This window comes from Epinephelus lanceolatus, chromosome 16 (genome assembly GCF_041903045.1).
Source record: "Epinephelus lanceolatus isolate andai-2023 chromosome 16, ASM4190304v1, whole genome shotgun sequence".
NCBI lineage: Eukaryota > Metazoa > Chordata > Actinopteri > Perciformes > Serranidae > Epinephelus > Epinephelus lanceolatus.
This window is the reverse complement of record NC_135749.1, coordinates 29,215,143-29,239,979: the sequence shown is the minus strand read 5'-3', so window position 1 is coordinate 29,239,979 and position 24,837 is coordinate 29,215,143. Positions and strand designations below refer to the sequence as shown.

The following is a 24,837-nucleotide window of genomic DNA, read 5'->3' as shown; positions in this document are numbered from 1 at the left end:
AGGTTGTAACCCGTCAAAAAAACAGAAGAAGAAGAAAAACGCCTTGCGCCTTCCCTAAAGAGAGTGAAGCGGAAGAAACTAATCTAAACCTGAAGCGGGACCATTTCACAGTCATGACTTGAGAGAAAAAAAAAATAAAAATGGACTGCAGCACAGCTGACGTGCCCAGTATTGTGGTTCACGACTCTCCAGGTAGTTAGACTAACAATGTTGTTTTTAATTAGCGTACGTTATAGCTGAGGAGGCAGACGTTTAATGGGACTGCGTTGTAATGCTAGCTAAAAGCTAAATTAGCTTATAAATATAAACGTTACAATAACAAGATCTGCGTTGCCGCCATTTTAGACCAAACAGAGATCAAAATGATATGTGAGATTACTTAATATGCCATTTCTACTTGTGATAAGTCATGAATCTGCTCAAAACTGCCAGTAAACTACGACTATGCCAATTGTTGTCCCCTTCTTTACCTGATTGAACGGTAGAAGTAGCTAATAGGACAAACGGATGACAATTTAAAGGAAACACCAGCATTAAGGGTCTCTGGTAGGTGTTGGACCACCATGTGCTGTCGTAACAGTTTCAGTGTGCCTTGGCATTGGTGTCCAAGTCTCTGAAGTCACTGGAGGAATAAGCACCCTTTCTGTTTCTAGATAAACATCGTTCTTTCAAAAATGACCCCCTGATTTGGTGTTTTGATGATGGTGGTGGGAAGCGCTGCTCAACACGGCAGTCCAAACTCTCCCATAGGTGTTCAGTTGGGTTGAGACCTGGTGGCTATGAAGGCCATAGCATATGATTCACATCATGTTCATACTCACCAAACCATTCAGTGGCCCCTCATTCCCTATGGATGGTATGAGTGGCATTGTCATCCTGGAAGAACCATTTGCTTTGGGATAGAAATGTTTCATAAAAGGATAAAGGGCTAAGGTCATCCATGGTCATCCTTGAGTTGACTGTGGACTAATTTAGCCCCTTTTCACACACACATTATTAACCCATGGTTAACCTAAGCCCAGGTCTATATGACTTACATGGCATATCCGCAAGCCCTAGGTTAAATTTCAGCTGAAACACGTAACTTGTGTTAAAATTCTAAAATTAAATTATTTACTCAGCCTTCTTTTACGCTGGCAATTTTTAGACCTGGATTAAATCCATTTTCAGGGGATAATCCTGCAGATTTGGGGCTAACCCTGCTCTGGAGCAGATTTAGCAAGCCCTAGGCTAAAGTTGGGGCTAGCCCACTTGGGATGCATGAGGATGTGCCAGTGTGAATGCCTTCTCGGTCCCAGGCTAACTGCTTCCTAGGCTAACTGCGTTGACTAAGAGCAGTGTGAAACACCTATGCAGGGGTAAAGTATTCAGGCCTTTGCTGTTCTCTTGGTGTACACCACACATGCACTCACCCACTTGTAAAGAATGTGAGGGATGACTCATCTGACGATCACTTTATTTTCCACATCACTGTTGACCAGTAGGTTTTTGCACAACTGAACTCTCAAATGTGCATTAATCTTTGGAATGAGGGGTTTATGCACTGCAACTTTACTGTAATATTCCTCTCTTTGTGGTTATTGATGGACTTGTTTTGCTGACAAAGTCTGATCACATCCTACAGTGACATTCTCAGTCACCTGAGAAGAGTTGCTCTACTATTTTTTCCTCTCATATCGCACTAATACACAAGCATCATGGTCATAAAATGTGTGCTGTCAACCACAAGTTGTGGCCTTATTTACTGATGTCTTTCTCACAGATCTAAATGTAGGTGTCACTTAAGTCACTGTTCCTATTAAAACCCTAGCCACTTGAGCAGTCTTTGTATCTGAAGCTTCTGTCTTCCATGCCCCAACAACAAAACCTTTTCCAGAGTCACATTGATCTTTTTCTCTTGCAATCTTGATACAAAAAAATCAGAATTGCCTGGGCCTGCCCTGCATTTTTGTACATACCACAGAACATGATTGAATGTTAATAGCTTAATTGTACATGCACTGCACCTGTGTGTAAGCATCTGCATTTGCTATGTTGACAAACTGTCAGCAATAATGTAAGTTGAAGTAAAATGTTTAAAGCTTGACATATTTGTGACCTGGCGGCAAGGTGGTGTAGTGGTTAGCACTGGGACCTCACAGCGAACCCAGGCGGGAGCCCTTCTGTGTGGAGTTTGCGTGTTCTCCCCGTATCAGCATGGGTTTTCTCCGGATACTCCTGCTTCCTCCCACAGTCCAAAAACATGCAGGTTGGGGATAGGTTAATTGGTGACTCTAAATTGGCTGTAGGTGTGAATGTGAGCGTGAATGGTTGTCTGTCTCTGTGTGTCAGCCCTGCGGTAGTCTGGCGACCTGTCCAGGGTGTACCCTGCCTCTCGCCAGCTGGGATAAACTCCAGCCCTCCGCGACCCTCGAGAGGATAAGCGGTTATGGACATGAATGAATATTTGTGACCACTGAAAGCAAAGAGAACTAAAATTTTGTATGTTTATATCTTCTCCCATTGTAGCTTCAGATGACTCCTCGGATGACAAGCCTTTGATAAAAAGGAAGACAATCTCTGCATCACCTAAAAAAACAAAAACAAAAGACAACACGTCACTCGAATCTAATGGCACAAATACCAAGAAAGCAGGTGGTTACATTATGACATTTCCATGTTTCAGCTGTTTTCTGAGTTTTGTGAATGTCTTTAAATCTTTTGATATATGTAATTGTTTCAGATTTAAATAGAGATGACAGCTCTGACAATGAGCCACTCATTAAAATCATGAAGATGTCCTCCAAAGCTGCAAATAAAATATCTGTTGATTCAAAGCAGCAAGGTACGATAAATTTATCTCTATTGTTACACAGCAACCACAGAAAGTTGCTGTTCTCTGTAGCAGATACTTATAATTGACTTCCTTTCCTTACACAGAATCACTGGAAGAAGATAATAGCTCAGATGATGAACCTTTGAGTGAACTTCGTGAAAAACTGCACCCCCGTCAGAGAAAGTCACCTGGTGGTCCATCTAGAAAAGCAACCCCAGTGATGAAATCCAAAAGGAATGCAGCAAGGAAAAAGGGTAGGTGTGGATTTCAGAAATCATCTAAAATGGGCTGCTCATGGCACTTGTACCAAAAATTGACAAAAATAAATATGTTTTGTGTGTTCTAGTTAAATATACAGAGTCTTCCAGTGACAGCTCAGATGATGAAGCATTGGCAACAATGAAGAGGAAGCTGACAAAGACTCCTAAAGAGCAGAAGACTTCAGCAAACAGCAAGCAAACACAGCTAAAACTTAAAGACAAATCATCAGAAGGTAAGCAGCAGTTTCATTAGACTGGCTACAAAGTATTCATTTAAATTAAGTATGAATCTCTTGGATTAAAAAAAAACCCTTATCCTCAGACAGCAGCTCAGATGATGATGATGAGGATGTGCCTGTAGTGAAAGAAAAACACACATTAAAATCCTGCATAATATACCTTTAACTATAAATTTGTTTAATATTTCTGAATCAACTTTAGCTGACTCCAAGTACAGGAAAATACTTAAAGTAATATTAGGATATACAAACTAGAAAAGCTGTAGTTTACTGGGTTGTATTTATTGTTGAACTTGTGTGACCATTTCACTAGACTGAATTTGAGATTTATTGACTAGTATTTATCCCACTGTGTCTCTGATCAGGGGATGGCAGCTCCTGCTCTGATGATGATGTACCTCTCTCGAAGCTCCTGATAAGGCCATGCAGTGAGGAGAAACAGTCACATGAGGACACACACAGCTCCATCAGTGTTTCAAGAAAGGCCAAAAGTGGTGAGGACAACATATTCAACACACTGCCAACAATACTGCCTGCTGAAGTAAAACATTTTCAACTTGACATATTTGTGACCTTTTCAAGCAGAAGGAATGAATTTTGTATGTTTATATCTTCTCCCATTGTAGCTTCAGATGACTCCTCAGATGACGAGCCTTTGATAAAAAAGAAGACAATCTCTGCATCACCTAAAAAAACAGAAGCAAAAGACGACACATCACTCAAATCTAATGGCACAAATACCAAGAAAGCAGGTGGTTACATTAAGTCATCATATTTCAGCTGTGTTTTCTGAGTTTTGTGAATGTCTTTAAATCTTTTGATATATGTAACTGTTTCAGATTTAAATAGCGATGACAGCTGTGACAATGAGCCACTCGTTAAAATCACCAAGATGTCCTCCAAAGCTGCAGAGAGAAAATCTGTTGATTCAAAGCAGAAAGGTACAATAATTTTGTCTCTGTGGTAACGCAGCATCCACAGAAAGTTGCTGTTCTCTGTGGCAGGTGCTTATTATTGACTCTCTTTTCTTACACAGAATCACTGGAAGAAGATAATGGCTCAGATGATGAACCTTTGAGTGAACTTTGCGAAAAACTGCACCCCCAACGTAAGAGAAAGTCACCTGGTGGTCCATCTAGAAAAGCAACCCCATTGATGAAATCCAAAAGGAATGCAGCAAGGAAAAAAGGTAGATGTTAAAAAGTGAAAATCAAAAATCGTCTTAAATGCTTTTCTCATAGCACTTGCACTAAAAATAAATATGTTTTGTGTGTTCTAGTTAAATATACAGAGTCTTCCAGTGACAGCTCAGATGATGAAGCATTGGCAACAATGAAGAGGAAGCTGACGAAGACTCCTAAAGAGCAGAAGACTTCAGCAAACAGCAAGCAAACAAAGCCAAAACGTAAAGACAAATCACCAGAAGGTACACAGCACTTTCAAACGACTGGCTACAAAGTATTCATTTAATTCAAATACAAATCGCTTGGATTTTAAAAGACCCATCATCTTTAGACAGCAGCTCAGATGATGATGGTGAGGATGTGCCTGTAGTGAAAGAAAAACACACATTCACAAATAGTCTTTGGCCTTTAATGAGGTCAAGTTTTTAAAAAATGACTGCATTCACCTGTGGATGGACAAGAACCCCTCTTCTTAGTTGTATGCGATGCAAGCAAGCAAGCCAACATCAGATTGTTTAGTGTTTCCTCATGAAGATGTCCTAACCTGCTCTGTGCATCAGCTAACAGGCTAAGCGACATGTTACTTCTTTAAAAAAAGTGCTTGCCTTGGCTCTATTTTAGCGAACCTACGCCTCTCCAACCTATTTTCAGAGCAACAGCAAGCCTCTGCTTTGGTCCGCTCAGGGCTTTATGGGCCCCTGAATGTTGTTGTTGCTCGTAGTACATCTTGACACTTTTTCCACACACCATCCCCCAGGGTTTGCTTGCTCACTGTATGTTAGGAAGAGGTTTAACACTGGGGAAACAATTTTATATTTTTTTTAATTAAATTAACTTTGATTAGTCTCCCATTATCTGCTGAAGTGTAGTTGAAGGTATAATATCCAGGAAATGTCTGTTACTGTTTGTAAACAGTATCATCAGAGAAAGTGAAAGCCAACCCCAGAGTCACTGTCGTTTGCTATGTTTGGGTTTTTCAGCACTGTGTTCCCGATTTTTGTAGCTTCCCTTTGGATGTGTGTTGCTTACAGTCTGGCACCTCATCACTACCTTTTTATAGAGTCCCGACCTCACCTGTGCACTGTGCTCAGGAACGTCCCTAATGGGAATTTGCGTTTCCTAATACAGTGAGGGTATGAGCTGCCCTACTGTTCTTCTAAATGGCTAGTACTCGTTGCCTTCGTTGGTTGGGTTGGTCAGGTTTAGGCAAGAGGAGTGAGACTGATTATGGTTCGGGTAATAATGTCAGGGTAAGGCAGTGTATGTTATCCTAGCAAATACAAATTCACATCCTAAACATAGCAAAAGAAGAATAAAATAAAAGAATACTGACAGAAGGCAGAGTTTCAGCAGATAAATAAACTGCCAGACATTGAGAGTGGGTCATAAGTGATGATTGAGAATGATAACTTTCGTATGAGTCTTTACATTGTTGTTTAGAAAATCCTGCATAATATACCTTTAACTATAAATTTGTTTAATATTTCTGAGTCAGCTCAAGTTCAGGAAAATACTCAAAGTAAAATCAGGATATACAAACTAGAAAAGCTGTAGTTTACTGGGTTGTATTTATTGTTGAACTTGTGTGACCATTTCACTAGACTGAATTTGAGATTTATTGACTAGTATTTATCCCACTGTGTCTCTGATCAGGGGATGGCAGCTCCTGCTCTGATGATGATGTACCTCTCTCGAAGCTCCTGATAAGGCCATGCAGTGAGGAGAAACAGTCACATGAGGACACACACAGCTCCATCAGTGTTTCAAAAAAGCACAGAAGTGGTGAGGACAACATATACAACACACCGCCAACAATACTGCCTGCTGAAGTAAAACATTTTCAACTTGACATATTTGTGACCTTTGCAAGCAGAAGGAACTAAATTTTGTACGTTTATATCTTCTCCCATTGTAGCTTCAGATGACTCCTCGGATGACGAGCCTTTAATAAAAAAGAAGACAATCTCCGCATCACCTAAAAAAACAAAAACAAAAGACGACACGTCACTCAAATCTAATGGCACAAATACCAAGAAAGCAGGTGGTTACATTATGTCGTTACCATATTTCAGCTGTTTTCTGAGTTTTGTGAATGTCTTTAAATCTTTTGATATATGTAATTGTTTCAGATTTAAATAGAGATGACAGCTCTGACAATGAGCCACTCATTAAAATCACTAAGATGTCCTCCAAAGCTGCACAGAAAAATCTGTTGATTCAAAGCAGAAAAGTACAATAATTTTGTCTCTGTGGTAACGCAGCATCCACAGAAAGTTGCTGTTTTCTGTGGCAGATACTTATTATTGACTTCCTTTTCTTACACAGAATCACTGGAAGAAGATAATAGCTCAGATGATGAACCTTTGAGTGAACTTCGTGAAAAACTGCACCCCCAACGTCAGAGAAAGTCACCTGGTGGTCCATCTAGAAAAGCAACCCCAGTGATAAAATCCAAAAGGAATGCAGCAAGGAAAAAGGGTAGGTGTTAAAACGTGAAAATCAAAAATCATCTTAAATGCTTTTCTTATAGCACTTGCACCAAAAATGAATATGTTTTGTGTGTTCCAGTTAAATATACAGAGTCTCTCAGTGACAGCTCAGATGATGAAGCATTGGCAACAATGAAGAGGAAGCTGACGAAGACTCCTAAAGAGCAGAAGACTTCAGCAAACAGCAAGCAAACAAAGCCAAAAAATAAAGACAAATCACCAGAAGGTAAGCAGCAGTTTCATTAGACTGGCTACAAAGTATTCATTTAATTAAGTAGTAATCTCTTGGATTAAAAAAAAACCTTATCCTCAGACAGCAGCTCAGATGAGGATGATGAGGATGTGCCTTCAGTGAAAGAAAAACACAAATTCACAGATAGTCTTTGGCCTTTAATGAGGTCCAGTTTTTAAGCAATGGCTGCATTCACCTGTGGATGGACAATAACACTGGGGAAACTTTTTTTTTCGTATTTTTGAATTAAATAAACTTTGATAAGTCAAAAAAGTAATATTTGTGTATTGTGGACATGACTAGTTTCATATCTGTTGATTCAAATAAGAAAGGTATGATGATTTTATCTCCATGGTTATGCAGCATCCACAGAAAGTTGCTGTTCTCTGTAGCAGATACTTATTCTTGCCTTCCTTTTCTTACACAGAATCATTGGATGAGGATAATAGCTCAGATGATGAACCTTTGAGTGAACTAAAAAAGAAACTTATCCCCCAACGTCAGAGAAAGTCACCTGGTGGTCCATCTAGAAAAGCAGCCCCAGTGATGAAATCCAAAGGGAATGCAGCAAGAAAAAAGGGTAGGTGTGGATTTCAGAAATCATCTAAAATGGGCTGCTCATGGCACTTTTACCAATTTATTTGTTCTAGTTAAACATATAGAGTCTTCCAGTAACAGCTCAGATGAACTGCTGGCAACAATGAAGAGAAAGCTTGAACACTTTAAATATTGAATTAAGACCATTGCCAGCATGGAAATGTGTGGTTGTTGAGTGTTTTGTTGTCAAAAACAATAATCCAACAGCAAATTTAAGTACTACAGAAATCCGACAGGATCCCTGTCTCAGAGCAACAGGTGTTTCAGATGAACAAATGACTGTGTTAACTGGTGACACAGCTGGAAGCGCCATAGTTGCTCCTTGCGGCAGCAACTATTGATAACACGAACAGAACATGGAGGTGTCCTCTCAAAAGCATACATGTTAATCTGTGTTTATTATCCAGCCAACCATTTACGGAAGTTACTATGAGCAACTATGGATACATTTGGCTGAAAGTCACCAGTTAATGTAGGCACTCGGTAAACTGTAACATATTGACTACCACTAGACTGAGGACAGGATCAAAAATTCATGTTAGCTTTAAACAGAAGCATAATTCATGTTAGCATAACAACTGTATCATTGCGCTCTGAACTATGCAAACTAGCAAGGCAACAACACAAACAGCAGGTACATTTCCTTGTTAGGATGTAATGTTAGTTTTCTGGTTTGTCAATTGTAGCACAAGCCTCATATAGAGTGATCTTTTGTCCTTGTCTTTGGCTGTCATTGTGTCATGGCATTTGACATTCTGTACATGATCACAGAATAGAATAGAAATAGAATAGAATAGAATAGAATAGAAAGAACTTTATTTATCCCCAAAGGGAAATTCAGTTGTCCAGCAGCTCAAAAAAGACAAAAAACAACCACACTTACTCTCATCAATAACAACACAGTGCTATTAATATAGACTAAAATAATGTTAGTAATAATAATGTAATGTAGTTGTAACCATCTAGTGACTTGCATATGCATAATCTCTCTTTAGTGTACACGCTAGGTTTCTCCACCAAATACGTGTATATATCTGGCCACTTGCTAATGTCTTCTACCCACTCACTAATAGCACACGTATCTGTGAGTCGGTCACCATTTTTCAAATTGGTGGTTAATGCACCTGCATAACTTCACAAGCTACTGCACCCCACCACACTTCCATTGCCATATTGCATGCGCACTTTTGCGTATGTCATCATTGTTGTAAAAGGGTCTATTCATTGTGTTTGACCGTTTATTCTCAGACAGCAGCTCGGATGATGATGTTCCCTTGGTGAACCTTATTGCCAAAAGAAAGAAACCAATGAAGAAAAACACAAAGACGACAACTGCATCGAGGAGCAGAGCGTCAAGAAAGAGACGAGGTACTGTAGCAGTCATCACGACATGAACAAAGCATATGATATGGAAGAAAACATTTTTTTAATCCTTGCGGCTGTGTCTGTTGTGTCCCTGTGATGAAATAATGATGACCCTTCATTAGTCTTGTAAAAAAAGAACCGCACACACAAACCAAAGGTGTCACCTCAGAGGAACAGGAACACAACTCCCAGAAAGCGAGTCTTGGCAAGTAGAGGTAACAGAAATGAAAATGCATATCATAACACCAACAGTGTAAGACTGTTTCTAGAGGACAGATAATGTTGTTCCTCAGCAAAACCCTTCACTGGACAAACGAATATTCAAGAAAACGTAGTATTGTGAAGCATTTTTCTATATTCTGTCAAACGTGTGTTTCATTAATAATTTTTCAGTGTCATCAGGCAACATTTCAGACGATGAACCCTTAATCAAAGCGGCTAGACACCCACAAGTGACCAAACTCCTGAGAATAATACTAAGGAGGTGTGATGGTGAAGAAGGTGTGGACACAGGAACAGGGAGCCTGAACAAAAGCAGTGCAGGTACAGATTACATAATCAAGTCATTATTGATGCTGCAATAAAACTTTAAAATAAAAAGTAACATTATTCTTACGCTCCAAAACAGCAACAACGATTGAGGAAAAGACCTTGAAGGAGGAGTCTGAGGGCTCAGAGGAATCACCAGAAGAAGAATAAGCGGATGTTACAGAAGTTGATGATATGACGTTTTATGACCTTGCACTATCTGGATGGGGAAGTTCAAGCCACCAAGTGGCTACAGAGTTTGAGGGACTTTCTTAAGTGTTGTATATCTTTTGGAGAGACAACTCCTAATAATTACAATAAGTGTTTATGTAAAGTTCATCAATGTGTTTTATATGCAGGACATACATGTTTGTTTAAGGTGTTGGTATTTTTACTCCTGTTTTTAAGTTTGGTATAAAATGTTGTAGGTACCTGATTTTATGCAGCCTTTTATGTTGTTTTACCATTTTGTGCCCATTGTTGTTATTGACTGTCTCTGGTTTTAGTTTTTTAGGAGAATAATTTTACATGCATTAGTTTAAATTATAGTACATTTCTGCCATCATGTGAACGACATTTTCAGCATGTTGTAGTGGAAATCTGTTGTGTTGGATTAAACTGTTTTCACCATGAAATTCATATCAGATGAGTCCATCTCTATTTCAGATGACTTGCCACACACCTACAATTCCTTGTCTTTATTCTTGTCTGAAATTTTCATTCTGTTGAAATTGTAAGTCAAGTCAGTTGTATTTATGCTTCCAAAAACCACACATTTGTCTCAGAGGGCTGTCAAAGTATTTTTAGAAAACGACATCCCTTTTTTCGTAAATATGTCTCAATGATGCCTTGATGGAATTTATTAAAATTTGGCACAGGCGTCCACTTGGACTGAACAATTAACTGATTTGATTTTGGTTGTCAAAGGTCACTTCGACCACAAACAAAAATTGGCCATAATTGGCCAAAAAGAATCCATAGCTAATTTCAAAATTTCACACAAATGTCTAATAAGATGAAATGGTGATGTCAGGACATTTTAGATCCAAAAGGTCAAAGGTCAACATCACTGACATGATAATGTTTTGTAAAAACAACTTTCTGGGCAATACTCAACATTATATCTCAGGAACAGCAGGGGCCACATTTGGTCAGATACTGAATTGGTGACACTAATCTTAGGTGTCCACTTTAAAACTGTGGGGATTGTATCAATCTTCTGTGCTGCAGGGGGAAGTGTGTGAAGATTCCAAGTTTAAGAATATGTTGTTTCAATGCAGCAACGGCCATATTTGAAGCATTGTCGTTTCCCATGGCTACATATGAGTCTGGACAGACATGGATGTAAACTGCAACTCATTTGGTTTGCAGAGGCATTCAACTTTGAGGTAGTAGTTCTTGTTCTTTTTAACTTGCTTTTAAAAAGTAATCCTACATTTTTATGAAGGGCCTATTTGGGATATAGTTGCAGCAGGGCTGTCTGCACACCCCCATGTAGCTGTTAAGTTGAAACAACCTGGCTTCAGTTGTGTACTTGATCCAATTAGGACTGTACTGTAGTTCTTGTTCAGATTAAATATCTACCAAAAAAAAAACAAACAGGCAAAAACACACTACACCAGGAATGCTAACAAATATGATCATTATTAAACAGTTATCATGATTAATATTATAACAGTCATTTTTTTCCTGATAAATCAAGTAATTAAAAAAAGGTGACATCTTCAAATTGCTTGCCCCCACGTCCAAAGATGATCTATACGAATATTTAAGGCTGCAACTAACGAATTAAAACCAAAAATAAGTATATTAGTTTATATTAATTTATTACTAATTATTACTGTTAATTATAAGTAATTATATATACGTGTGTATAAATGTGTGTGTGTGTGTGTGTGTGTGTGTGTGTGTGTGTGTTTGTTTCGTGTTGTTTTTTTCTTTTTGCAACGGAATTTGCTCACGCTTCTTCTTCTTCTTCTCTGCTTTCTGTCGTCAACCTCAACTTCCGCTATGTCCCCGGTATCAGCCTATCAGCCCAGCAGCAGCAGTGAAGGTACAGTCCTCCACACAGTGTACACCACAAACACTGCAACTGTCAAGCTGCTGGTTTGTAACTTCATACAAGAACAGTTAATCTAGACAAAAGGTAACTTGTAACTAATACTAGCTGCCACCTGCCTTCGCAAAAGCGAAACATTAATTTAAGGGCTCTTGGGTTAGCTAACAGCTCGTTAGCTAGCATGCTGCTGCCTCAACACATTAGACAATTGCTCTAGGATTAAATTCATCTCGTCATGACCGAGTTAAGATGTCGAAAAACAGACACTGTGGAGGAAGATAAAGAAGAGGACGAGTGCCCGAATGAGGCTGAGTTGAAGACCACACGTAAGTCTAGCTAACCTAGCAGTTTGCTAACAGAACACCAGTTAGCTTCCTGTGCAAAAACATCTAGTAACTAAACACAAACGTCACGTCTGACATGGTGAAGATTGCCATCATATCAGACAAGTCTGTCTTTTTCACCTGACCAGATACTAATGAACCGGTGAACACAGGGGAGGATGAGGGCTGTGTGTCCATGGGTGGAGATGGATATGAGATGCAGCAGAAAGTTGAGGGTGAGGTTAAAGAAGAGGATGCTCAACATAAAGAGGAAGAATCAAACAGACCAGAGTCATCTGTCAAAAGATCCAAGAGTTCCTCTACATGTAAGTTTATGTCCTAAATTATATAGTGTTGTGCAGTGTTGGGGAAGCTACTTTGAAAGCCTAGCTTTGCAAGACTTCTCATTGGAAGAAGTTTAACTATAGACAAGCTATCTTTAGGAGAAATCTGGTTTGGTTAATTAAAGCTAGTCAGAAAAAGTAGTTCAAACTGCTTCGTAAAAAAGTGATCAAATTGACAATATACACATGATATGGAATTATTAAAAAAGTAGAATACAAAAGTCACATGCCAGCAAAAAATGCACACTTTATAGAGTGTTTTGCAAGTGGTGTCCACTTGATCACAGGTCATAATTGTAAGCAATGTCAGCTTTAGTTTTTTATACAGTTTCCAAAGGTCAGACACCTGCGTTCAAGAAAGTAGAGTCTATGTCGGGGTTTTGCACTAGGATTACTCAGGTAATCTTGAAAAATAGCATGCAACAGTTTCTCTGGACATTTGTTAATAAATAGCAACAATCAATAGTTCTGACTAATTGTGGTCAAAGGGGGTTCAATTACATAGAGGCAATGGTAAAATAAAAATTAAAAAATCATCTGTTTTCTTTTATGGAGCAAAACTGTTTGTATTTTAAGACGTTAACTACACAAAAACTGGCATAAAGGTTACCACTTGAATCAGTATACAAATTGAGTTGAACTACCAGCAAGCTACAAAATGTATTTATATTACTAGTTTAATTACATGTAGTTCATTACTTCCCAACATTGCAGATATGTTTTTATACTTTCAGCACTGCTTGATGCCAATTTTATAAAGCAATATCAGTGTCAGTCCTCTGTTACTCCTACTCCTTGACTGATGATCTGGTGATCTTTTTGTAGGGTTGTGGCACTTGAGACAGCTGTCGAATAACCACAGAATCAAAATTTAATATTCATGTATTTGCACTATTTATTTTGTTTAATTTTAATGTTGTTGGTCATTGGTGCTTTTATTTATATTGCTATTTATTTATGCACCTACATCTCTCTACATAGTCCTGTCTATTATTTATTTGTCCAGCTTTGTTGTCTTTAAGATGCAGCTTTAAGAAGCTTTAAGAAAAGAAAATTCATTCATTTGCTGTAACCTCTTATTCTGCTGGGGTTCGCGGGGGGGCTGGAGCCTTTCCAAGCTGACATTGGGCGAGAGGTGGGGTACACCCTGGACAGGTCGCCAGATTATCATAGGGCTGACACATAGAGACAGCCAGCTACTCACACTCACACCTATGGGCAATTTACCAGTTAACCTAACCTGTATGTCCTTGGACTGTGGGAGGAAGCCGGAGTACCCAGAGAAAACTCACGCTGACACAAGGAGAACACGCAAACTCCGCACAGAGTGGCTCCCCCACTCGTGGGTTTGAACCCCCCACCCCCACCCCAGATTCAAACCAGGAATTCTCTTGCTGTGAGGTGACAATGCTAACCAATGCACCACCGTGCCACCAGAAATTATACTACATCAGAATTCACCTAAATGATTTGTGATGAACAGCTAAACATTTTGAGATGCAGTTTTTCCATATCTATGCATATGTATCAACATCACAACAGATGTTTCTTTGTTTATAGTAGTGTCTTGTTTATCTGTAGAGTCCAGCCCTGTATAAGCAGTTAAAATCATTAATACAGATTCCTTCTTAGAAAGGGGAAAGAGACTAGTGTCTCCAGTGACTCTATAAACCCTTGATTATGGTTTAGCAGGATAGTTACAGAGTGAAACCACCTGCGGGCCTTTAAAGGCAGAGAAAATGGGTCCAACTTACTTAGACGTATTGTTGTGATATGTGATGTGATATTATATTTCTGCTCCTCAGCAGGTTTTTTGCAGCGCATGGTGAGGGTGTTCTTTGGATGTCTGGCAGCAGTTGCCTGCGGCATGCTTTATGCTGCTTATCTGTCTGCATATCATGACAGAAAGTTCTGGTTTTCAAGTAGACAGGTACGCTTTACATGGGTCTGCTTCTATCAGATTTCCACTTCACTTAATGCCATGAACATATTTATCCTAAAATTCACCTCCATGTGTCTCAGGAGCTAGAGCGTGAAATCACCTTCCAAGAAGGCAGCGGGCTCTATTATTACTACTACAAGCACATGCTGACTGCACCATCTTTTGAAAGAGGTACATGAAAACTTTCTGCTTCTTCTTAAAGAAAGAAAATTTAAGTATTTAACTAAATACAGCATTAAAATGGACACTAACTTAAATTAAAGGGCTATGAATGTCAGTCTCTCTCCTTGTCAATCAAATCTGTGCTTATGTGGTTTGTGTTTTCCAGGGTTTTATGAGCTGACGCTAGATAACAGGACTGTTTCAGGTCAGACCATCAATGCAGTGGAGCGTTTTTCTCTGTATCCAGAGCTCATTACAAGCCTTATATACAGACTTATGGGCAGCCAGGTAGGTTGTTTTTGTCTGTTTGTCAAATAAAGTGCATTAAGTACAAGCATGTCAGTTTTGTCCATGCTACAATACATTTATGTCTTTCTTTTTTTTTTTTTTATCAAATTGTAATATGTGATGGAAAATGTAAGTACTTTCCAAGTCACATGACTTTTTTGTGTGTTCAGCACAAGTTCAGCTACAATAATACCTATGTAGTATATATTTCATGATTATACTTATAAAAAATAACAGGTAGGTTAAAGTTTTGTAAAAAGTAGTTTAAGAACTGTGCTAGAACCCATTTTGATGAACTGTTTGGGTCACTTGAGGTGATTCTGTTAAAGCTATAGTGTGTAATTTCTGTCGCCTCCCAGTGGATAACGCGTTATTACAACTAATAAGCCGGCAGCACTTCCATGTACACAGAGTAACACTCGCCACACACCGTGTACACAGAGTAGCACTCGCCAGTCACCACACACCGTACACAGAGTAACACTTGCCTTTGTGGTAGGATCCACTTCTGAACCGTGTCTTGGCCGCTTCTCCGCCATGTTGCTTTCTCTTTCTACCTGCGCTCTACCTCTTGTAATGACACTCTCCGCTCTTCCTCCCCCTCCCTTCTTGTTGTGAGGATGCATTTCCTGTGTGCCAGCGCGGGAATGTCGCTGGTCAACACGCATACTAAAAATGATATATATTGAAAAATACCGCGAGATGTTAGAGGAGCTGATCGACTTAATCAGCATTGTGTCATCTCCTCTAGTAGTGGCTTGGGTGAAACGGACATTTACGGACCTGTAGAAGTTACGCACTATAGCTTTAAGTCATAGGAATGTATAACACATTAACACTTTCATCTACTCCATTGATGTGGACAATTAAATAGTTATCTAAAAATGTATGTCCTGTTGTTTTGGAATAAAGAGTTGGCAGTGGGAGGAGGGGTAATCCCTCTGTACACTGACCATGCAAAAGGTTCCGTTCACAAGTGAGGACAAGTAAAGGAAGGGAACCCTCAAGATAGCAAATCTCACAGTGAAAGCCAAGAATGAATGCAAATACAAAAAAAATATCACTCTTCATGTAGTTAAGAGTCTCATCTGCTATCAGTGTAGAGGGCTTTTCACCTCATAACACAATAAATGAATCACTGCATTGAGCCAGAAAGAGTGGAGAGGAGTCAAACTTTTGTATGGCATCACTTGTATAATTTAAATTATGTCAGTTATCACAAGGCTTCTTTTTAGCACTTTGTTTTGGGGCATTGGAGTTCTGGCGTTGACTTTTTTAGTATACAGCCATTTAAAGCAAACAGTGTGTAGAGTTTTTGCTCATTTCATTTTTGCCTTGCTTGTTATAAAACCTTGATGTTTCTATGTCTGCCTTCAGGATTTTGTGGAGCCGATCTACTTCTATGTTGGAGCAGTTTTTGGCCTCCAGGCGATCTACGTCACAGCTCTGTTTGTATGTAGTTGGGTGATGAGCGGCACCTGGGTTGCTGGCATGTTGGCTGTGGCCTGGTATGTGATCAACAGGTGAGAGGAAAATTTGCCGGCCTGTTCCCCATAATTCAGTGTGAGATTTCTTTGAATGCCTCATGTTTCTTCCTCCCGTCAAAGTCAGATCAGCTTAGCTCCCTTTATCAAGCATCTTATTTTTCTTAATTTTTCTCCCTGTTGCTCCTACATTTTGATAACAAATGCCTTTAAACAAACTTGAAAAATAGGACACTAAAAAAGCTGCTGTTTAGACAAATAAAAATCCCATGTTCACTCATTTTCTTTCTGGTTTATGGTGACTTGTTCACTCTACAACTCTTCTTTGGGACATTTCTTCCTCAGACCAGATACAACCAAAGTGGACTTTGCCATTCCTCTGCGGGACAACTGGGCTCTGCCTTACTTCTCTTGCCAGGTTGCAGCTTTGACTGGATTCCTGAGTAATAACATCAGCTCTGCCACTGAGGTGAGCCTCTCATGAAACCATTAAAAAAAAGCCTGTACTATATCCAAGTTAGGTGGAACTCTGTATTTAAGCACACATGAATAAAAATGTATCTCCCTGTAGATGTTTTGCTATCTCACCATGAGTGCCACCACCTTCACATTCCTCCTGGTCTGGGAAAACAGCCACTACGTGCTCTTCATCCAGGGCCTCTGTCTTTTCTTGCTTGACTCCTTTGACCTGGTGCCACCACGTAAGGTAAGAAATTCACGGCACCTGAGTAAGAAATATTCCCACACATAAAACAACAATTTGTCATTTTTACACTGTGGCTGTTTTGCAAATAAACATACAAGATGTAGCATGTTAATTAGTGAGCTTTAAGGCCCAGACACAGCCAACCAACATGAAAGACCTAGTGGCGACGAAGGCTGACTATTGTGTCATCTTACATCGTTTGTGTCTCAGCCAAAAAGTTGCACTTGAACACACTGCCAACTAGCAAATACATTTTATGCCTGCGGAGAGATAATAACTCTCCATACCAGCAGGTAGTGGTAGTCTGTATTCGTCATTCAAAAAGGGAAACTAGAAAATCGACAGAATGGATTCAGGATGCTGATTATCACATTGACAACACAACCTGATGTTAAAAGAATAAAGGATATTTACTGTGCGCTAGCAAACAATAACACAAACGATTACAGTTTCTGGTAAAGAGCTCAATGGCTAAAAAAAATTCCCTTCTGTTTTCATTCCTTTTAAGGGTCATTCTGAGTGGTAATAATAATAACAATATAATACTGTGAAACCGCGATATTTTCTGAGATGGTTATTGTACTGTGAAAATGTCATACCGTTGCAACCCTATTGTGCACTGAGCTGAACTGCCAATCAGTGTGATTTGTCTCACCAATGAGCTTCGCCAGTGAGCGGCGGCAGACTCATATCAACAGGTGATCGATGCTTACTGACAGCCCTCATTCACCTTGTCAGGGTACTTTGAGCTGTTTTTATTTGTTTATTTATTTGGATCCCCATTAGCTTCCACCTCAGCGGTTGCTAATCTTCCTGGGGTCCACCACAAAAATCTGCTGTTGGCAGGCAGATTTTATTACCTTAAGACAGAGCCAGGCTAGCTGTTTTCCTGTTTACAGACTTATGCTAAGCTAAGGTAACTGGCAACAGCCTATAGCTTCATATTTAACTGACAGACATTAGAGTGGTATTGATTGTCCTATCTGACTTACGACAAGAAAGCAAATAAAAGTATTTCCCAAAATGTGGAACTGTTCCTTTAACCACTGAAATAATGACTGAAATCGGCTGTTGTACTTTTATGGTTTACTGAAAAAGCTGCACTGTTTTGGGCTTGAAGTAGTTAAGAGAAACACGTTTTGTTGACTGAGGAAATTCTTGTTTTGGCTTTTGATCATTGCCTTTATGACACTCAAACATGAATTAAAATTAATCTCTCTGCCAGTTATTCATTAGCATAAACTTTGTAAAAAGAGCAAAGTACAGTTGTTTTCTTTTCAGATATAATGGGCTTGGATTGCATGTTCTTCATGAACAAATGCTTTCCCAAAATTTAACTGGTGAAAATACCTGTTTGTTTGGTATGTTTACATCCTGCGTTGTGCACACAATCATCCTCAAAGACATTCATTTTTTTCTTTCTCTTCTATCTCTTGTTGTCTCTTGCTCTCCCCATTATCCCTCCATTTGGGATGTTCAGATGGCTGACATTCACAAGGTGTACCTCAGCTCTTTGTTCCTGGCCTACTTGTTCCAGTTTCAGAACTCGACCCTGCTCAGCTCGCCTCTGCTCAGCCTCCTGATTGGCTCAGTGCTCGCGAGGTACTTCCAGGTAGAGTTAGCTGCTCTCTCACATCAGAGCTTCATCAAATTACATATCACCATTTCAGTTTACATTGAAACCCAGATGGCCGAGCTTTAGTGCTGATACAATTATTTAAAACATTGTTTAACAGATGATAATTGGTGACTTCTGATAACTGATTTATCATTTAAAAACTGATACCCTTCAGTGTTTGAATGTAGTGTAACACCATCTAACTGTGGTGTTCTGCATTTCTGTTGCAGCAAAAGATGAAGATGGGACCTCTTGTGGCAAGAGTGATGAAGCTCTTCCTCCATTTCCATCTAGTTTTTACCACAGGGATCACCTTCAGTTATCTGGTCAAGGTAAAAACTACAAGGACTGGCTGTCTCCATTTAGCCACTTCAAGTCAAGAGCATTCCTTAGTGGTTATTTAATTGTTGGTTAACCATCACTGTTTTCATTTACAGAAACTTATACCTGTAAGTGAGAGTGACTTCATTTTAAAATTCCTTGAGGTCAAATTTGGGCTTAACACAACAACGTGAGTCACAGCTGTTGCATTTAAGGTTCATTGTGTAAGATTTAGGGGAGTTTAGTGGCATGTAACGGTTAGAAGTCCTTTAGTGTTCATTGCAAAGGAGGTTTTTACCATGAGCTGAATTACTCGCAGAGGTCTTCTCTTCTCCAAAACAAACAGACCCGGCGATTCAAACCAATAAATCACTAAATAAAGCAGCGTCATGTTACAAATTGGTGTTTCTCCCCTGCTGTTTGGCATGTCAGAGACAGGCTCCTAGCCCAGGAACTGCAAATGTGTACTCACCATTTTTCTGATCCAGACGTTCAGGAGGTTTTATCGTGAGCCAAATTATCTGCAGAAGTCTCCTTCTCTCTAAAACAAACGGACGTGGTGATTTAAATCACTAAAAACATTGAATGAAGCAGTTCCACATTAAAAATAAAGTGTATTCCTCATGCCCTTGTCGCAGAGGGATTGCAAACTTTGGGGACCTTTATAAACATGGTGGTGCGACATGGCTATCTCTGTAGAGGAGGACCTGCTCCCCATGTAGATATAAAGGGATTATTCTAAGGAAACGAAAACATACTTACTATAAAGTATTCCATTTCTACCAATATATCCCCCTAAATCCAACACACTGAACCTTTAAAAGGTTTTGAACAGTATCCACATTTGTTAGTATGCTATTTTCTATCAGTATAATCTAATCTAATGTAATCTAATTTCAGTTTTTTCTTTCCTTCTACGTCAGTGACTTCATCACCAACTTCCTCCAGTGCCAAGAGAATTTTCAGACACCTGGTCAGGACTTATTTCTGCGACTGACGCAGGCCTCAGTCCTTCCCTTTTACTTCCTGGTTCTCATTGTCTGCTTGGTGTCCACCCTACAGACCATTTACAGAAGACTCAGGTGAGACACTTGTGCAGCGCACAGTGGATTATATGACAGAGCTGGTGATCTCAGCTTGAAATTTTGCTTTTAAGGGCTTCTGTTTGAGACTCTAGTCAACATTTATTGTGGTTCCACTTAATGACGAGAGCATTTTTACTTGTATACAGTGGCCAGCCAATGAAAACCAACCTCAGACTTGAAGATGGAAGAATAGGAGAGCAGCCAGAGGTCATTTATCATGTTTTCCACACATTGCTTTTTGGAGGCCTGGCTCTGCTATTTGATGGGTGCGTTCAGCAGCATAAAAGTATATTTTAGAATTCGAATTTTTGATATATTTCTACATGAACCATTGCTGAGTTGTTCAGTTATGGCTCAACTTGACATCACTTCTTTTTCATGCAGGATGAAATATTTATGGACCCCGTACGTCTGCATGTTTACAGCGTTTGGTGTGTGTTCTCCTGACCTCTGGATGACTGTGTTTAAGTGGCTCAAACTGAAGTCCATCCACCCTGTAGTACTGGTGAGTGGCCCCTGATGTTCACTTTTAATGTTACATTGCAGCCTGTTTTGCAGCTGCTGGCTGCAGCGCTCTTGCTCAATACTGGCCTGATTTCAAAAATTGTTGTTCCAAAAACAAGGGGAAATTACGTGAAATATACGGATGTTTTCTGTTAAAGTGTTAATTGTTGCTTTTTGCTCTCCAGTCTCTGATCCTGAGCACAGCGGTTCCCACTATCATCGGTTTCAGTTTGTGGAGAGAGGTAAGATTTTCAGCTCTTTATCTTTTAAAGCTCTTCATATTGGACATTAAAAAAACACATAATATCTTCCTATGGTGCTCTCTTCTGTCCTGCAGTACTGCCCTCGTGTCTTAGCAGAGTTGTCTGATCTGCAGGAGTTTTACGATCCAGATACAGTGGAGCTTATCAGCTGGATCAAGTGAGTCATCAGATCTCTGTATTGTCAGAGATATCTATGAAGTCTTTATTATGGCATCTAACATCTTCTTCTTGTGTTTCAGGTCACAGGCTCCGGTGGCGGCTGTCTTTGCAGGCAGCCCTCAGCTTTTGGGAACGGTGAAGTTGTGTTCAGGTTCAGCTGTAACCAGTTTACCGCTTTACTCAGACATTAACCTGCTGAGGAGGACTGAAGATGTGAGTGATGAGAAAGGAAAAAATAGGACTCCTGGTACTGGAAAAAAAACAAAAAAACAAAAAAAACCGACTAAGACCAGAACACAAGCCCAAGTAAAAAAGCTAGCTAGCTCAAGTCCTTGGGTAATAAAGAGGTAAAGAGGCCAATCTTGAAAAAGATTAAATCCATTAAATGCCCTCTCAAAATGTATTACAGTAATATGTAATTTATGCTGTAATGGGCCTTAAAAATGACAAAATGGGGCATTCATGATGGCCCAGGGGTCTAATGCACCAACCATGACCTGCAACGTTCAGTTACAGCCTGGGACTTTAGTTGCATGTTCTATATCTCTCTCCGCTCATTTTCTTTCACCAATATACTACCCATAAAGGCAAAGAAATGCCCCAAAAACACAATATAGACGACATATATAGGAATAAAAAGCAACGACTGTCCCAATTTACTCAGTGTAGAGGTCTATGGTGGTGGCTGGCAGTCTAAAAAGGAATCTGAGGCACTTTGATTATAATTAAAATCCTTTATTCACAAGTCAAAGCATGTTGATGTATCCTAAGTGAATAAAAGATTTTTAATTATAATCAACTGCAACTGCATCAAAGTGCATCGAATACCTTTTTAGACCGACAGCCCAGACAATGGACTTTAACACTGAGTAAGCTGGGAGAGTTATTGCTTGTTATTCCTATGTGACTATTTGCCCTATCCATGAAGAGTACCTGATGTTTTACAATTTACCTACACTTAGTGTCTTGACCCAGTGCAGCACATCCCAATTCTTTCTTCCAGACAAAATATATATTTTATCCGTCCAACTGATTCAGATTTTCCTTATCGCAGATTAGTTGAAATAGCAAACACAGTTTTCTTTTTTCTTCACCTTGCAGACTTACCAGGTGTATGCAATGAGATCTGCAGAGGACATCTACAAGATACTGACCTCTCAGAAGACTAACTATGTGATCATTGAGGAGTCGATTTGTAACGAGCTTAGTCTTAATAAAGGCTGCAGGATCAAAGATCTGCTCGACATCTCCAATGGACATGTAAGTTAAAAGAGTACTTCAGGGGAAAAGTGACTATTTGTATATCAGTTACTCACTACGCATTACCTTGAATTCATGAAGAAAACTTTATTTTTCTCGCATGCCTCCACTGTGAACGTAGAATCCAAAAAAGGTTAACAATCTTCATAAACTGAAGTAAACGGGGACCACATCAGACAACAGCAAAACATCCTCACTCAACTCCTGCAGTAGAATCCAAGTCTCATTTATCTAGTTGTATGCTCAGTACTTCCCAAAAATATGTATTTTCACTAAAACATTATGATTGAAAACACGTCAGTACAGACAGTCTCATGCAGGGCCAAGTAGCATGCCAGGCCACATGCATACATTTGATTGCTGCTCAAGCGGAGGTCATATGCATGCGTGTGCTCAGGCACACTCAGGGCATGCCACCCTTAGGTGGAGGTGTTTTAAATATTAAGGTTTTACCAAAAATGCATGTGTTTGGGAAGTATTGAGCATACCACTGGATAAACGAGATTGGGTTATACTACATGAGTTGAGTGAGAGTGTGTAAATTGATGTCTTTATATAGTTAAGCTTTAGCTGTTAAATGTGGTCCCACTGATTTAAGTTCATGAAGAATGGTTGCCTTTTTTGGATTCTTAATTCACTGGAGGCATGCAAGAAATACAAAGCTTTCTCCGTTCATTCAATGTAAAATGGGGTGAGTAATTGATATACAAATGGTCATTTTGCGGGTGAAGTTCTTTTCTTATACTTATTGTTTTACCTCAAACTGCAGATTTCCATCTGCATGTCCAATAATGAGTGTTTTAAATTGTGTAGATGGCTGCTGTGAGGTGTAAATCAAGATTTTAAGTTCATCAAAGTCGTTTTGGATGTTTTTCAATCAGACCAAGTGTTTATAGAATACTGTGTAGCCCATCAATGGAGAGCAGTGAAATAAATACCATGGGAGCTTGCACAACTTAGAGCACTTGCATAATATCTGCCAGTAGACACTGAATAGGCATGGTATTCAGGTATATTTACTTTTGTGCTGATAGTTAGATGAGAGAATTGATATCAAATCTAATTTCTTTATGACAAATACCACTGGCAGCCAGTCAGCTGGGCTTAGCATTAAGACTGGAATTAAGGAGAATGGCTAGCCTTGCCCTATTAAACGTTAACAAAATCAGCACCTCTAAAGCTCACTATCAACATGTTGTATCTCATTTGTTTAATCCATACAATAACCAAATTGTGATCTTGTGTGCTTTTAGGGGGATTATGTGAGAAAGTAGTTTTTGGCTGTTCATCCCATATCCTCTTGTCTCATTCAGGTTGTTTATGACAAAGGAGAGATTTACTCTTTCTCCAAGCATGGAAGATTCTGCCAGGAGATAAAGATGAACTACTCACCCTACACAAACTACTTCACTCGAGTTTTTTGGAACCGCTCATTTCATGTGTACAAAGTGAACTCTGTCATATCCTTTCAGTACTGACAGCAACTCCAGCCACACTGAGCCTGGCTCTGCCCTTCTCCAGTGTTTCACATCATATCCACAATGTTACACAGAAGATTCTGAAAAGAAGTCTAATCACTGGTACCTTCCACATCATGGTGTAGATGGTAAAGCTGAAAATTCAACTGGGATCAGCTGAGCACATTGTACTGCTTTTGGCCTGTTTACTTATAATCAACATAAAATGGCCCTGTTTAGGTTGAAATATGCCATAATAATCACTGTACTGTTGTTTTATAAGCCATGTGTTAATGTTATTTTGATGTATTTAATGAAGGGAGAGGTTGATATGTGAACTCCATGTGCTCACTTGGCACAGACACAGAGAGCAGCTGCTCTGACATTTTTTGGGGGCTCTGCAAAAGGCAATGGTGTATAATCTCTGCTGTTAAAAAGGACACCCACCTCAGTTAAGAGTTAGTAAATATGATTCTCTGGGTCTTTCATTAGTCGTTGAATATATTTGAAGCTCATGAGCACACCTGCAGCACCGGAAGATAAAGAGCCTGTGATACCAGACATGAAATGTAGAGTTGCTTTAAACACCATGAATGAATATTTGTAGACAGGCTAGTATTAAAGTGTCACATGTGCTCTGCCTTTCCCATTTCATTTTTTGTTTCAGAGTCACTCTGTTTTATATCCAAATATCAACTGAACAGCCTAGGACAATATAAACAACATCTGTGGACTTTGTCTCAGCCTATAATGGTAGTGCAGGCTGGATGTGAAGCTGCTCACCTCTGTAGCTTTGTGTTTACCATTCTCTTCATCTGGAGGCCTTATTTTGAGATGTTTGAATTGACTGACATCTCTTATGGATCACACCCTCAGCTGTATCCGAGACTGACAGGTCCCCATCCTCTGGTTCTTACGTCAAGTATTTGGTGGTAAATTCCTTCTGGTGCTATCATGCAATTCTCACCAATAACTGCTCCTCTGCAAAAGGCCATGTAGTGAATGTTAGGTTTTATTGAATTATGTAAAATAAAGGCGTGTATACAGTGTGTTTGCCATTTTGTGTTGAGAATTTTTAACATGCTTATTATGCTTTAAATGCCATTTTAATGTCATGTTTTCGTGCTAAGGGGAGGGAATAAGATAAAGAAAA

The 24,837-nt window shown here is 39.4% G+C and overlaps 2 protein-coding genes across 8 annotated transcripts; both read left to right on the top strand.

Moving 5' to 3' along the window:
• Nucleotides 1-38: 38 nt before the first annotated feature.
• Nucleotides 39-10,344, top strand: LOC117263011 (uncharacterized). 6 transcript variants are annotated; one of them, XM_033636149.2, is made up of 18 exons: nucleotides 39-192; nucleotides 2,509-2,634; nucleotides 2,723-2,824; nucleotides 2,920-3,069; nucleotides 3,162-3,308; nucleotides 3,680-3,808; nucleotides 3,941-4,066; nucleotides 4,154-4,255; nucleotides 4,351-4,503; nucleotides 4,594-4,740; nucleotides 6,152-6,280; nucleotides 6,414-6,539; nucleotides 6,824-6,976; nucleotides 7,067-7,213; nucleotides 7,647-7,799; nucleotides 9,065-9,184; nucleotides 9,575-9,724; nucleotides 9,810-10,344. In XM_033636149.2, exons 1-18 carry the CDS (start codon nucleotides 141-143, stop codon nucleotides 9,878-9,880), a joined length of 2,283 nt encoding a protein of 760 aa, XP_033492040.2. In that variant the 5' UTR covers nucleotides 39-140; the 3' UTR covers nucleotides 9,881-10,344. The 6 variants fall into 6 exon arrangements, 5 of the variants coding, with proteins under 5 accessions (XP_033492040.2, XP_033492041.2, XP_078031959.1 ...); XR_004502163.2 differs by lacking the exon at nucleotides 9,810-10,344 and having other exon boundaries at nucleotides 9,065-9,396; nucleotides 9,575-9,713; XM_033636150.2 differs by lacking the exon at nucleotides 2,723-2,824.
• Nucleotides 10,345-11,727: 1,383 nt separating this feature from the next.
• Nucleotides 11,728-24,733, top strand: LOC117263001 (putative C-mannosyltransferase DPY19L4). Of its 2 annotated transcripts, none has more exons than XM_033636126.2 (19): nucleotides 11,728-12,094; nucleotides 12,241-12,417; nucleotides 14,241-14,365; nucleotides 14,458-14,548; nucleotides 14,706-14,827; nucleotides 16,205-16,350; nucleotides 16,657-16,780; nucleotides 16,883-17,017; nucleotides 18,498-18,629; nucleotides 18,866-18,967; nucleotides 19,073-19,146; nucleotides 19,880-20,038; nucleotides 20,188-20,307; nucleotides 20,426-20,546; nucleotides 20,731-20,787; nucleotides 20,883-20,965; nucleotides 21,048-21,180; nucleotides 22,069-22,227; nucleotides 23,541-24,733. In XM_033636126.2, the coding sequence occupies exons 1-19, from the start codon at nucleotides 12,004-12,006 to the stop codon at nucleotides 23,703-23,705; spliced, it is 2,316 nt and encodes a 771-aa protein (XP_033492017.1). In that variant the 5' UTR covers nucleotides 11,728-12,003; the 3' UTR covers nucleotides 23,706-24,733. The 2 variants fall into 2 exon arrangements, with proteins under 2 accessions (XP_033492017.1, XP_033492018.1); XM_033636127.2 differs by having other exon boundaries at nucleotides 11,870-12,094; nucleotides 14,244-14,365.
• Nucleotides 24,734-24,837: the final 104 nt, after the last annotated feature.

What these genes read in the sequence shown, in the direction of transcription:
- LOC117263011 (XM_033636149.2), top strand. Translation starts at nt 141, where the DNA reads ATGGACTGCAGCACAGCTGACGTGCCCAGTATTGTGGTTCACGACTCT. An exon ending in TAAAGACAAATCACCAGAAG is followed by an intron (nt 4,741 to 6,151) that starts GTACACAGCACT and finishes GTCTCTGATCAG; the next exon opens with GGGATGGCAGCTCCTGCTCT. An exon ending in TAAAGACAAATCACCAGAAG is followed by an intron (nt 7,214 to 7,646) that starts GTAAGCAGCAGT and finishes TTTCTTACACAG; the next exon opens with AATCATTGGATGAGGATAAT.
- LOC117263001 (XM_033636126.2), top strand. Translation starts at nt 12,004, where the DNA reads ATGACCGAGTTAAGATGTCGAAAAACAGACACTGTGGAGGAAGATAAA. An exon ending in ATCCAAGAGTTCCTCTACAT is followed by an intron (nt 12,418 to 14,240) that starts GTAAGTTTATGT and finishes TCTGCTCCTCAG; the next exon opens with CAGGTTTTTTGCAGCGCATG. An exon ending in GCCTGGTATGTGATCAACAG is followed by an intron (nt 16,351 to 16,656) that starts GTGAGAGGAAAA and finishes TTTCTTCCTCAG; the next exon opens with ACCAGATACAACCAAAGTGG.